The sequence below is a fragment of the Pecten maximus genome, chromosome 1 (genome assembly GCF_902652985.1).
Source record: "Pecten maximus chromosome 1, xPecMax1.1, whole genome shotgun sequence".
NCBI lineage: Eukaryota > Metazoa > Mollusca > Bivalvia > Pectinida > Pectinidae > Pecten > Pecten maximus.
In genome coordinates, this window is record NC_047015.1 from 37,623,114 (window position 1) to 37,638,311 (window position 15,198).

The following is a 15,198-nucleotide window of genomic DNA, read 5'->3' on the forward strand; positions in this document are numbered from 1 at the left end:
TACAAACACTTGGACAGCAAATTGTGATATATTTCATATTGATGACACTTCTGCACTTTGATATTAATAAAATTAAAGCACATAATTGGATCTTGGTGATGATTTCAAATAGAAATTATCGATAATTATGTGTCTGGTTTTCAAGTTTTCTCCAATATGGCGTCTAGTGAAGACTGAACCGAGCGACCGCAAAGGATTGTGGGAAGGTCAGGGGCCACTATGTAAACACAAGGGCAAATAGAGAGCTGCCAATCTCTCTGTATATATGTCTCTGGTATGTCGAGCGATTTCATGTGCACATCTCAAAAGTGCAAGTTTATGACAAATGTCATATGATCATCCAAACGATTGGTTTAATATGTTAAGGTTCATGACCAGACCTCCAGTAAATATTATTTGCTATTGAAATAATTTGTACAAACACCAGGGTGTTTGCGAGATTAGCTATGGTTTTACCTGTGTTTCTTTTGAAAATGGAACACTCTTGTATTCACAAATGCCTACCAACTCTTCCTAATAAACGAAATTGTTGGTTCGTTCATTGCGAGAATAAGTACAAACTTCAAAAAAATCTATCTCAAAACAGGTAACAGGTACGAAATTATACTTTTCTATGGATAACCATATGGCATTTACAAAGGTACTCCTACGCTTGAATTCTAAAAATACATCTTAGATTTTGACTTTCAGCGTTACAAACTCACCTACTCTATGTATCAACAGACCACTTCAGAGGGGGTAGGTACATGTACATGTGTCGATGATTTTTTGGTATTTATAACCAATACTCGGGTAAAATATTTATAGCAGTACCTTTCAGACAAATTGATCAACAATTTGTTTTATTTTTATAATGATGCTAGTTCCAGAAATGGCTCTGGATTTTGTTTAAAGGAAATAAATTTTGCCATTGGATTTGCTGATATTGGGCAATGTATAGGTGAAATACACAGATAGTATGTCCTTGGATTGTAAAAGTGCAAGGTAACCTGGGGTCCATTGCGGGTACAGTATACAGTTTCAATGGAATCTTACGTGACAACTTTTTTCAGTTTCGTTAAATACCCAATGCAGTACCTCACCAGCAAAACCCATTTGGAAGTCGGAAAGGTGTCTGCGGTCAAGCATGACGGTGTTACAATAGGATTCACTGAGAGTGTTGTCTCAATAGCCCTGGGCATATACGACCAGGTGTGATCACAGGCGCTTGCATAGAAAATATGACTTTCAATTTTTTTTTTGATATGACTGGTTGTGTAATCTGTTAAATTACACACACCACTGTCATATCAAAAAAAAAATTGAAAGTCATATTTCTATGCAAGCGCCTGTGGGTGTGATTACCGTAGTCGCTTCGTAAGAAGCCCTGGGTTTACAGGTAAAATAAATCTGAACCGAGATTTTATGTCAGAACTGTGGACATGTACCTTAATATGGCATACTCTCTTAGTATGCCATGTGTACATCACAGTGGTCTTTGATGTCGACTTATAAGTCACCAAAAGTCAAGTCATGTTCTCATTTTTAAACTGTCAAGACTGTATAATTAACTGGACAAAAAGATGATTTTTTGCACTGTACAGCATACCACCCAGTTTTATATTGATTAGAAATAGAATACCCTGCACACAAGAGGTTATCCTGACAGAAGAGAGGATCCATAACATCTTTCTCATGGCAAATCAAGCCAAAGAGCAATTTTTTTTACCAAAGCATGTCTCTTTTCTTCAAAGTTTTGCTCAACACATGGTCATACAGATTTAATTAATTTGTAAGTAAACGCTCCCGAGTTTTTCCTTGCTCATGTAAATCATATTTGAATCTTTGTTTATTGAGTTTGAATATGACAATTTTTGAGATATGCATCTTCAAAATCAAGTGCAAGGACCAGTAAAATATCTACCCAATAGAAGGATCACACACAGAAGCGATACAATCAAAACAGCAATATAAATAGGCTGCATTTTTCCTGCACAAGCAATGGATAAAATTTCTTTTCCCATTTAGTCTCCTCCTATTGGAAATATATTTTACTGGGATATAGGAACAAAACACTCCTACAACTCCATCACATGGTAAAGTTTTATTAATACATTTCAAAGCATGCTACGAGCACAATATACATGTCATGTCAAAATGTAATTTTCTATCACTTTGAGGATAAAAAAGCTGCCTGCCGATCAATCTATCCTAGGATATCAACCAGAGCTTTGGCAATCTAGTTCTCCAGGCTTCTCCTTATCCACTTAATACCATCATCTATGTCAAACATTTGGTCATATAAAAGCAGAGTTTTTGTAAGTACTTTACATACATACATCTTTATATTTTTTTGTATGATTTTTTTTTAATATATATAACTTTCCTCTCTTTACCTTAAATACAAATGGAATTAACAGGTACATACATAATGGTAGTGTTACCAATATCATTGTCTCCAATGGTTAATAACATACTTAAACGTAATTATAGCATCACTCGGCGAGTCAGGCCTGGTATGTTTCTATTTTGGGGGGGCATAACAGGCTTTGACATCACCATAATGGAATCACAATACGCTATGAACAGAAACTTTTGCCATTATAATATTCTTATTAGTCCATCTGAGGTCAACTACTTCAATTTATCACAATGTACAAAAAAATAAAATGCTGCTGACTCTGCAATTTGAGAATTCTAAAGACTGGCACTACTACATTAGCATGAATCCCATCACCCAAACATGGGGCATAGAACCAGATCATTTTGATACAATGCCATAGGTAGGTATCTATATATTAAAAAAGAGAACAACATACAATCTACCAACAAAATGCGCTCATAGTGTTCACCATTATGCTATTCATAATTATACAAAACATGGAAGTCAGGATGTTTGGGCGGCTGTGTTCAGACAATACAGCAGTAGTTGGTCTTCTGATTGTTTCAGTAAGCAAGCGAGACATTCAAAACAATTTCACTTGAAATAAGACACATATTTTACGAATCAAACAAAAACATTCATACACTATTTGTGAAACATATAATATATAAAACGAACACTTTTCATGGATTCATCATATAACTTACAAAACATGATCAGTAACATTTGTGTATCAGTATTTTTCTTGATAAAGAGTGGGCTAAAAATTTGGTGGGTGAGAAATGTATATAAACTCTGGTTTACACAGTATCACCTGTAGCACTAAGAGGGAACAAATTACAGGACACCCTGTATTGTTTGCAAAATCACAACATTCTGTCGTACAATAGAATGATTGAATATAGATATTATGGGGGGAAAAAAACAGCACACGCTCTTGAGCAAGCACAGTCACACAACCCAAAAAAACCTTCAAAGACATGAACAAAAATATGGCTACATATAAATTATATAGCAACAAATTGTCATCATTATTGTATCATTATCATAATAATGAAATGTTTGGCCAATATAGATTATTAATTAAGGAATGACATTTCAACAATTCAGTTAAGAAGACAAAAAGAGAACGCCAGTCCACCATAAGACAGACTTGGCAGTGGACTGTACAATCACATTACATGGAATATTCATATAATATATAGTCAATAATAATCACCGTGTGTCCACACACACACTCGGCAGAACATTCATCAACATTTTCTACAACTACATAGTATTATAACATAAATTAAACTGATTGATATATATTCATTTTTCAATATCACAGTAAAATAACCTGCAATACAACAACAGGTTCATCAATCCAAACATCATAAAAATAAATTCACACATACCCATTTGATAGATATTTTATATTTTTTTTCTTTTTTTTGCTCTTTAAATACAGTACATTTTACATACATCTGGTTGCATTCATATCTTTGCATTACAAAATGGCAATTAAAGAAGTCATGAGTGACTGACATAAATAAAAGACTCTTACAAACATGAAATCTGAGGTTATTTTGTGCAGATGACTTAACCTTCATCAGAAGAGTTGCCAGATTTTGGTGAGAAACTATCCAGACTACCTGACAAGAACAAGGGAATTCTGAAAGACTTAAAAATACTTCATCAGAAGTATGAAAAAATAAAAATGGGCTTTACTTCTTTGAAGCAGCAAGCACCAAAGTATTTGCATCAACTCTGGTGTCTGGCAGTCTCACCATAGAACCCAACAACTCGAGAACACATTTGATGCTTATCTAACAACTACAATAATATTAATAATAATGAATCAATAATAATAACACTATTGGAATACTGCTCCCACCTCTGACTAACCCGCATGAATTGGAGATCACACACGACATGGGAGGGAAACCACATTTAATAATATAAAAGAAAACAAAACAGTTTACATAGACTCCCCTAACATATTACCAAGCAAACTAGCACTGTGGTCTTCCATTCCCCATAACCCCCCACTACCCTGTCCTGATCCTGCCCCCCACATACTATTACTGTTCTGGATCCCCGGAGCCATTGGGACTACTGAGGGTGTGGTGTTCCATGAGCCAAGATCCCCCACACCACTGGTAGAAACAGACCTGCCCATTCCCCCTCCTCCAACAGTAGACCTGTACTGCTGTGATTGCTGTTGCTGTTGAGACCACTGACTAGGCTGAGAAGTTGACATGGCATTCTCGGCAAATCGTACTGCTTCTGCTTCGGATACAAATTCTGCTACAATAGTTGTGTTTGAAAGAACGCAAGTGTTTAGGGACTTTTGAGCTTTGATTGCTTCCTCCTTGGAGTTGTACCGAACAAGGGCTTGTCCTTGATTCAGGCTCAAATAAAAGCAGATCAACGGTCCATGCTGTAGGCATAGAGTACGAAGTGTTGATCCATCAATCTACAATAGAGAAATGAAAGAATTGTTAATTCTTTCCTAATGTGATACATCATGTCTTGGTTTTATTTATCTTGAAATGTCTCGGTTGTTGCCACTTGCTGACCCATGGCTAGTCCTCAATGGATGTTTCAATAAAACAATGACTTAATATTTAGAACTTGAGGAAATACATGCCTACCATTAATTCATTTTCAGTATAATTTTACCTTACTTGTACATAATGATATTTACAGATCTATGCTAAATTTACATAGCAAGCAAGTTAATTCTTGAAAAGAAAAAATAATGATTTCATTAAATTAAGTATAAATTAGTTTATTGTGCCAGGACACTAGACAAATCATGCAATTCTAATAGCCCACTAAAATAGACCATCTCTTTTCAGTTCTGAAGTTGCTTATAATGATGGCACATCTCTGACATTATGGAGATGTTCATATTACATATCATTATTTTCTCTCCAAGTGTCATAATGCAACCAAAGAACTTCCTAAACTAATATTGGAAAATTAATTACCTGTGGAGTCAAGTTCCGTAGAAGCAAACAATTGGAAGGAGCTCCAATCCAATTGCCAGTGCTTCCTGCAAAATACCAATTATTTCTTGTTTTGAAATATCACTCTTACAAAAATTTTGAACAAAGTATGTAAATGTGTTAAATGAGAATACAACTCTATGACAACAAATTTATGAACACCAGAAAGTATCATTGTAGTACCTTCAGCAAAAACAGAAACTATAACCTTATGATGTCAGTGGCAATCTTTTTGTATTTATAGTTAAACGTGTTTATGTTTCAGGAACATCAAATATAAAGTCATATTTTAATTAACTACCTTCTTTTCTTGAGCTCAGTCATTTTTTTTGACTGATAACTGAATTCTTATGTTGGAAACTCACCTGAACCGGCCCAGGAATGCTGGCGGTTGACTCCAGTCCAGTTTCCTCCTGGTTTGTTCTGCTGCATCAGTCCTGGAGGGGGACGAGAGGCATTCTTTGGTAGAGGAACGCCCCAGACTTCATTGGAGAAAGAGGTCGGAATGACATTGTCTACACCACTCCAGGATCTTCCAATTTGCTGTGGGTTCTTGGACCACGATGGAGACTCTGATGTGCTTGGACTGGTTTTAGTTAAGGACGATAGATCATCCTCTTTTGGAGTACTGAGACTGTAGGAGCGCGAGTAGCTTCCTGGTGTGATATGTGGATCATCTTCAACACTTTTAGATATGCCCTGCCATGGCTTACCTGGTACAAACTCTGGAATGGAGTCATTGAGGTTCAACGTTGAGCTAGCAGAGGTTGTGGCTTTTGGGAAATCCTTCCCAACATCTAATGTAGCGGAATCCTTGCCAGTAGGCATCTGGCTACTAGTTGTGATGGAGCTACTTGAGGTTCCTATGGCACTTGGCCAATTTTCAGAGGAGGACGAGACAGTTGGCATGTTGGACCATGTGGGATCTCCTCCAAGATTGGCTAGACCCAGGTCTCCATAACGGAGGTTCGGGGTGGATTGAGACTGATGTATATTTGGCTTGGAGCCGACAGCTTTGTTGAGAGCACCATTTTCGTTGGGCTGAGTAGTTGTAGTAGTAGGGACACTCTCTGAGGAGCTTCCTGGAGCACCATCTTTTTCAGATGTTGAACGTCTCCACTGACTAAGCTTTGATTGCGGTTGAGGCTGACTTGTAGAAATGGCAAGGTTATTAAGATCTGTTGGCAGCGTATTAATTGGATCAGCTTCCTGTTGTGAGAGAGTACCAGCAGGTGTATTCGGAGGCATAGCAGTGGGAGTCTGTTGTTGAGAAGGCTTCATTAGCACTTTTTGTGCGTCTGAAATTTGGCGTTGCAAATGGAGTATTTGCTGTTTGATGGCATTAATTTTGGTGTTGATCGAGTCAAGTTGCTGTCGTTGTACCATAGGATTCAGATTCTGGCCCATCTTGTTCTGCTGCAGAAGCTGTTGCATGGTGATATGTGACTGTAGACTCTGCTGATGCTGCAACAGCTGCTGCAGCATGATCAACAATGGAGGGGGCAGCTGTTGATTCAGCAGCTGGGGACTGATGAGTCCAGCCTTCACAGCTAAATGTAGCTGCTGGAGGATTTGTTGTTGTGCCATTTGTTGTTGGACAGCAGCTTGGTTTGGAGGGGGAATGGACCCACGTGCTACCATACCCTGAGTTGGAGGGGGCATTGGAGGGGGAGCACTCATTGTTTGCTGCTGGACTTTGAACTTTTCTTGAATGTGTCTTTGTTGCTGTGGCATTATAATACTGGGATTCATATTTTGACTAGATTGTGTCAGACTAGGTCCCTTCATAGAATTGGCAATGAACTGATTTGGTAATTGAGATTGAGCATTTGGAAAAGGAGTATTTTGCATGGAATTAATATTAGGCACAAATGGATTGCTTTCCGACTGAGTATCTGATATGTCATTATGATCTGTTGCACCTATGTCCATCCCAGGCAGTTTGGGCTTTGCACCATCTGGATGGAAAACATCCATATCGTCTCTTTTCACAACACTAGCACCTTTTTGTTTGTAGAGATCAGCTGCAACAAAAAATAAAGAAGAAAACTGATCAAACACCTATAAAAATAAACACCTTTACTTTAAGATTAGTAATACATTTTTACAAGTAGGATGGGATATTTTGATAAAAGTAATTATTCTTAAATGGTACGATATATGTTTCAACTTTCATTAGGACTAGGAGAATAACTGGTTAATGTTTTTATATACACCAGTATCAATTTTAATAAATGCATATCTATGGATCAAAATCTATGACTAGAAAATAACTTATAAATCAAACTTTCAAAATAAAAGAAACTATTACCAAGTGCATGATTCAAACTCATGTTGTTGTTGATCAATGCATGTTGGGCTTCATCCTTCTGCAAGGAAGAAAATCATAACAATGAGGAAATATAAATAATAGTTTTCTTTTAATTACTTATATAATGCCAAGAAATGTGACAAGTGAAACATGTACAAAATAGGGTTGTGCTGCACCTAAAAAAGAAACGTTTCTGCATGCTGTTCTAATCACTTAGTCAGAAATTCCAACTATCAATATTCATGAAGATAAACACATGCTATTATTTGTAGAGACTCAGAATTGGTTCCTGCTGTCTTATGAATGGTAAATAAGTATTAGTACTTTCGCAACTTTCTATCAAATCTTTTTCACTATTGGACCTTAGTGACCTTACCTGGAAGCCCATCTCCATTAGCTGTTGCAGCAATCTGCTGCGCATCTGCGGCTGGTTCCCACTACCTGGGAATCGGCTTGTAGCACCACCCTGAAGTCGTAATAAACGAGTGTATCATATCTAATACATCTTCTAAACATTCTGCATGCAAGAAAGAGATCATAGAAAAATGTTTGTATTGTGATTGACCCTTTCTCCATCAATACGTCATTCTATGGCCTGTATACTTTCAAAAACAACTTGACATGTATTTTTCAATAACAACCTGGCAAACAATGAAGCAGTGATTTTCTTACCCTAATTATACAGGGGCCTGTACCTTTTCCATTTGGAAAATATAGCCATATCTTTTTAATTTCGGCAAAAATGTACTTTCTTCCAAGCTCAAAAATAATCATCAAGTCAATGGTTTAATATTATTTTGAGTAAGCATAATATAGCTATGATCAATCAATTATAGCATTGGCTTGTGAAAACATTATGTGAAATGTTATATGATCAACATTTCTTCATATTTATTAACAAACGAGGGAAAATATGAACAAAAAATTGGGAAAATACAGCAAATTTTCTTTAGGGGAAGGGGCCTGTATTCGGCCCCAAATCCATGCCAAAAAAATCACTGTAAAGTAATACATTTTCTATATAAAAGCTTAATTGCACCCAGTTCCTACCACCTAAATTATAGTCTGGGTTTTGTTAGACCTATTCAGTATACATCACCATCATTCATTTGATCTGGTGCACCAAGCATTGAAAGGAAGAAAAATATTTTCGTGTATTGAAATAGATGACAGATACACATCACATGAAGAAATTTTTCCTTTATATTATCAAAATTATTTTTGGGACCAACATATCATATTTAATCATATACAATGAATATATTGAAGATGTGGTGGACACAAAGGCAGAGATTGAAGGAGTGAAAAAAGGTATAATAAAATTGTCCTTACTGAATTTATTACCTTTACAAGATTCCTCCTTCCGAACTTCCAACCTGAAGCACTACTCCAGGAAGAGTTGTTTTCCTGAGTAGTGTCATTCCAGGTTCCCATGTCAGCATCATCATAATTGCTAGAACCATCCTCGTTCCACATCATATCATCCTGTAGAAAGAAATATCAGCATTAACTGCAGTTAAACAACACTATAACCATACGAAGAATTCACCAGCAAAATTCAATGCAAACTGTAGCAGCTCATCTTCTAAGGCATCCATTGGACAGGAAATCAATCAAGCACATCATTTAATATCAATAATAGTATTACAATATGAACACTTGCCTTACCTTTTTTCCAAGTTATTGCTCCACAGGAGAGGAACCTTAGACTTTGGCAATAGAAGCCACTTACTTTTAAACATATTTTTGACATCGAGTTGAAGAGACCCATTATAAATATTATCTACCTAGATGTCTTTCTTAGCCACTCAGTTAAAACAAAATCAAATCCTTACACACCTTCTTACATTTATTTTCACAAAATTGTCTCAAAAAATAATTTTTTTAAAAGATTTTGCATCACAAACTGCAGGAAATTACAACACAACTTTCCAACCCAAAAACGGCATTCCTAGATGACGCCCAGTCCCAATAATGGGAAAAGTTTTAACTGTGAAACAAAACATTAATGAAACAATAAACAACTGAACTGATGTTAATATAAATTAGGTATGGCATTAATCAAGCTGTGCAAGTTAGAGGTGCTGGGCTCGGGAATGGGGTGAGGTGAGCTGCAGGCTGGCCTAGCCTCAACTTCGTTTTAACCCTGCCCACAAACTAATTACTTACCTTCCTATTATCAGAGTGGTTCCAGATCATGTCTTTCTCGCCCCAGTTGAAGGATTTTGAACTAGAGCCGGATGGGTCAGGTGGGTTGTTCCAATACATGTCAGCCCCGTCCGGCCCCACCCAGCTGGAGAGGGAGGTGGAGGATGGTTTGGGATTGCCAATTCTTACCTTTCGTTCATTGGGGTTCCATTCTTCTCCCCAGCTGGAGGATGAGGACGAGGTTGATTGCTTGGGGTTCCACTGACTTGTTTCGCCCCAACCACCAGCTCGAGCCTGCAGAAGACAAGCCAATTGAAATGCCTGCTATCTGCTGTATATATAGGGCTCAATTAAGAAATGTCATTCATTCTGATATACGTACAAACTGCTGACGAGAATTGATCATCAGCTATAAATCCAAAAATATCTTTAGTTCACCAAGAAGATTTATAAAAGAAATATGTTTTTCAATACAATACCATTGCACTGCTTTCCCTTCCTTAGGACTAAAGCCTATTAGTTGGACACTTAATAGAACAATTCTGCTCACCTGCTGCTGCTGGTTCCCTACCCAGCGACTGCTATCATCTCCCTTCATATTTGGTGGTGGTGGTTCCCCCCAACCAGAACCTTGACCTGGTTGAGGGGGTGGTGGTTTGTTTCCGCGGTTCCACTCGTCAGGGCGACCTTGCATTCCAGTAGGCATTCCTCCTGGCATTCCTGTTGGCATACCGCCTGGCATTCCACCTGGCATACCTGTAGGCATCCCACCTGGCATACCTGTAGGCATCCCGCCTGGCATACCTGTAGGCATCCCACCTGGCATGCCTGTAGGCATCCCTGTCTGCATTCCAGATGGCATACTTGGCATGGGCATCATGTTAGGATTGTTTTGTGAATTTGGTGTATTTGGAGTATTCTGTTGATTTGGAGGAGCATTCCAGTTGCTGGGGGGCTTTTGCATGTGTCCAGCAGAGCTGTTCCAAAGTGAAGTGCCATCATCCACTTCCCTCCTTCCCTTCGTTGTCTCGCCCCAGGTGGATATTGTTCCAGGAGGCTCACCAGTGTTCCCCCATGATCCGACTTCAACTTTGTTTCCCCACTGACCAGATCCTTGCTGACTAGCTTCATTACCACCAGGTCCTCCCCACTGTCCTGCGACAGGTTTCTCCGGTTTTGAAGTTCCTCCCCAGTTGTTTGGGTCTCTTGGTTTCGGTGGGCCTGTCCACGACTTTGGATCATTTCTACTTCCATCCCACTGTGCAGTTTGAGGATTTGGACGAGGAATAGCACCAGGAGGAGCACCACCGGGAGGGCCACTTCCAGGAGGACCACTACCAGGAGGTCCCCCAGTAGGTGGACCACCACCAGGAGGGCCATTCCAGGCCGGTGCATTGTCTTTGCTGGCTTCCCATATTGCAGTTCCACTGTTGTTATTCCACATATTGCTGTTAGGGTTCTTCTCTGTTGTAGCAGGAGGAGGTTTCCTTTGTGTCTTGGGTGCCTGACTCATGTCCCATGCAGTATCTTGGCGAACAGGACGCTGACCCCATCCATCATGACTATCTATTGCACGCTGAAATTCCATGTCAATTGGATTACTCTCCTGTTGTGGTGGAGTCTGCACCGTATTTTCATTAGAAGCACTTGGATTTGATGAAGCATTGGAGGGATTGGTAGTAAGGCCTTTCCCAGCTGCCTCAGCCCAAGAGGTAGGCTGAGATCTGGGTGGATCTTGATTTTGCCCCGCACCTGGAGTTGCTCCAGGCCATTGATGCGGAGGCCCTTGCAGTTTGGTAGTAGGAGTTGAGTCCCACTGACTACCACTGGAGGGTACAGAATTTCCCCAGTCACCACTGGAGCTTGGATTTCCAGACCAGCCATCTGGAAGTTTGGCATCTCCTTCGACAGGAGGTGGAGCTCCCCATCCACCAGCAGCAGATTCGCTTGACTTAAGTTGTCCATTATTGCCACTGCCCTTGCCTGCATTAGCTGCATCGCCACCAGCATTATTAGCACTTCCTTGAGACTGGGGACCGGATCCAATAGAACCCCATGCCAACTCTGCCTGAGACTTCGATGAAAATACTGATGATGCAGACATGCCATGAATACTTTGAAATGCACTATTATTAGAACTACCCTGCTGCTGTGGTTGCTGCTGCACCGACATAACTGAACTGTTTTTTTGCCCTGGTTGAGACACAGTAGCAGAGGCAGATGTCTGAGGTCCATTCGGTTGAAGAGCACCACTGCCCATCTGTCCTTGCATAAAGTTACCATTACCACCATTACCACCACCAACTATGGTACGAGGTGTTGATGATTGCTGTATTTGCACTGTACTTTGTGGCCTGTTCCCTCCTTGATTTTGACTAACTGCCTGGGTGAGGGCCCCAGGGGCGGCACCACTAACACCCCATCCACTCACAGTCGTTCGAGATGCAACAGTGGAACTTGGGACACTTTTCAGATTCATTTGGTTTGAGAAGTCACTACTACTTGTGCTTTGCACATTATATCCTTGGTTATTCGAAGAAAGACTTGTAGAGAGTGGGTTTGTCCAGCTCATGGAACTGTTGCAGCTCACAGAGCTGATATTGGCAGCAGAGGAATTGGGTATGCCTATTCCACCACTCCAGGTGCTGGAATCCATTCCATTAAAGTTGGGAGTGCTCCATAAACTGGAGGCACTTTGACTATGAATGGCACTTGGACCTGAAGTTTTGTCATGTGTCTGGCCTTGATTACTCGAAACAGATATCACAGATCCTGATTTCACAGAGGCATTGTCATCACCATTCTCAGAAGTACTCTCAGAATTGTCACCTCCAATAGATGGCCAGGCCTCTTTATCATTTCTGTCTACAATTATGTTTGGTTTGGGAGGTTGCTGCCAATCCGAGACTGAACCTAAATCTTGCGCATTTCCCCAGTTTGCAGTATCATGAACAGTTCCATTTGCAGCAGCTGTGCCTTCAAAAAAATTAAAAGAAACCAATCAAATTACCATCTAACCTGCAATTTAAGGCCAAATAAATTAATTCCTAGATTCTCATCCCCAACCATCCCATTTTTTTTTTATTTCTGTGAAAAAAAATGGAATTCACATTCTACTGTAAATCTAAGCCTGTGTGCTGTATTTGCAATAATGACAGGTCACAAGAGAAATATTTACGATTTTCATGAAAAAAAAATTCCAAAGTATAAATCAGAATAATTATTGTCTAATTTCGAGTTATTTCTGTTTAATTGATGCTGAAAAACATATCAATTTTTCATAACAGTTGTTCCTGCTTGAGCGCGATTAAAGTTGGGAGTAAAACGAATATAGAACATACATTACTTGGAGTGTTACTAACCATCAATGTAGCAGTCTTTGTAGCCAACTCAATATATTCTATTTCACGTAAGAATCTTTTATAAGAACTGAAGTTCATCGCTTAAATAAACGAACATTAATATTTGTTTAAAAATTTCAGCAGTGTGGTAAACATGCCGTATATATTTTTTATCAGGGAAAAACCAAATTTAGGCACACATATCTGTGTGCCTAAATTCAGCAATCCAGAAATGGTCGACTCATTTTATTATTGTTATCTATTGTTACATTTTTATAAATACAGAAAATTCTTGGAAAAAAATTGCCCCCCTCCCCTGATTTTGAAAAAAATTAGATGAGAAGCAAGGAATTAATCTATTTTGGCTTGAACTATTTGAAAATATTCTAAAATTATTTTTGCTGATGCTCGGTTAAGGTACTATTGGGATAAAGTCATGAACATCAAGTTCGTCATATAGTCATGAACATCAAGTTCGTCATTTTACTCATCAAGTTCGTCATTTTACTCTGTCAAAAATGAAAATCACTTACGAATTTGGGTGAAATATTTCATAAAACGTCAGATGTACACTAGTGCTAGTGCCGACACAATTACCCTTAATAGTAGAACCGAGACCTACCAGCAACTGTCCCTGTCCAGCCACTACCTGAAGCTGGAGGGCCTTGACTCCAGCCTCCGTCGTCTGCGTTTGATCCTGTTCCCCAACTTCCTCCAGCATTCCACTGAGCCCCATGAGGTTTACTCACTGGAATTAGAATTGTCTTTATTAATTTCAACATCTTATAAAACTTTATTAACTTAACATAAGTATAACTTCATTGATGACCCACACATGCATGTACCAATACTTGATGCCTTTCCTTCGAAGTTTTATCATAACAAAGGGAATGCTGGTTTAATCAGGGACCCTCACACCAACCAGTAACATAATGGAACACATGGACAAGGAATCTATCAGCAAGTTTTATAGGGATCACTGGAAGGCATTCAAATATTTTGTTCATTAAAATGGCAGGAGACACAGCTTTTGCAATTACTTTATACAAAGACAGTCATTCAAATATGTTTTACTCATTGGCCTACTAACAGAAAATTTGCAATAGATGAACTTAACAACCAAATATAGTGTAGGTATATATACCTTCTTGCATCTCCCCGAGAATTTGGCACTTTTTCTGATTTTTGTCAATTCGTTGATCAGAGGCAATGACTACCTCTAGCTTCAGCACTCCTGCCGGTTCTGAGGAACTGAAATAAATAAAACACATCTATTAAATTCTGATCATATTGCAATCAAAGACAGTTCTAGTTTTTATCACATCCAAGGGCAACAAGTACTAATTGTAATGGGAAACCATTACAGATGTCCCCCAAACGCCCCTGCAGTCGTACAATTATGTTCGGCATCAGTTTATGCTTCTAGTGTTGAAATTTACCTACGAAACTGATTTTCATCACAATCGGACAATATCTAAATTTCCACTAATCAGAAGCCACAATATGGTAGCAATTATGCTGACGTCATTTTTTTTTTTAATATTCTGCAATTTTAAAACATGTCCTGTAATGATATTTCCATTTCGATTGGCCAAATAGAACAAAAGTTCTTCCTCAAAATAATTGAATCTTTTACTTGCACAACACTTTAAATATAAAACTATTTTCATCAAAATTGGATAATATCTTAATTTGGACCAATTAGAAGCCATGATATGGCAGCCATATCTGGATGTCCATTTTTTTTTAATTGACAGCATTTTCTATGTATTTTTCAACAGAATTTAGTTTCTACTCTATACAGATACTTAATTTGTAGAAACTTTTACCCTTACCTTTATCAAGGGAAATAAATCCAACTTTTGAAGGATCCGTGTCCTATTGGATTTATACTTGTTCTCCAATGGGGTTTCCTTGATCTGTAATAAAGAACAATACAATTCATGGTTGAGATGAATCTATTTCCATGTGACACACTTCTTGGCTATGAACTTTTATTAAGATTAAAACAAAACACCTTAGTTTGATGAGGTCATGGTCAAT

At 38.6% G+C, this 15,198-nt stretch overlaps 1 protein-coding gene across 10 annotated transcripts in view; it reads right to left on the reverse strand.

Moving 5' to 3' along the window:
* Positions 1-2,068: 2,068 nt before the first annotated feature.
* The window catches only part of LOC117332411 (trinucleotide repeat-containing gene 6C protein-like), a 42,784-nt gene continuing 29,654 nt past the window's right edge, over positions 2,069-15,198 (reverse strand). For 2 of the 10 annotated variants that reach the window (XM_033891309.1, XM_033891301.1), the window contains exons 7-17: positions 14,991-15,074; positions 14,300-14,406; positions 13,778-13,903; positions 10,365-12,790; positions 9,836-10,111; positions 8,999-9,151; positions 8,043-8,132; positions 7,667-7,724; positions 5,721-7,379; positions 5,338-5,402; positions 2,069-4,820 (exon numbers count right to left, since the gene is read on the reverse strand). In XM_033891309.1, coding sequence (XP_033747200.1) covers positions 4,323-4,820; positions 5,338-5,402; positions 5,721-7,379; positions 7,667-7,724; positions 8,043-8,132; positions 8,999-9,151; positions 9,836-10,111; positions 10,365-12,790; positions 13,778-13,903; positions 14,300-14,309 — 5,361 coding nt within the window. In that variant the 5' untranslated portion in view covers positions 14,310-14,406; positions 14,991-15,074 and the 3' untranslated portion in view covers positions 2,069-4,322. Of the gene's footprint in view, positions 4,821-5,337; positions 5,403-5,720; positions 7,380-7,666; positions 7,725-8,042; positions 8,133-8,998; positions 9,155-9,835; positions 10,112-10,364; positions 12,791-13,777; positions 13,904-14,299; positions 14,407-14,990; positions 15,075-15,198 lie in introns of all 10 variants that reach the window. The other 8 variants (XM_033891333.1, XM_033891326.1, XM_033891349.1 and 5 more) reach the window with 8 other exon arrangements.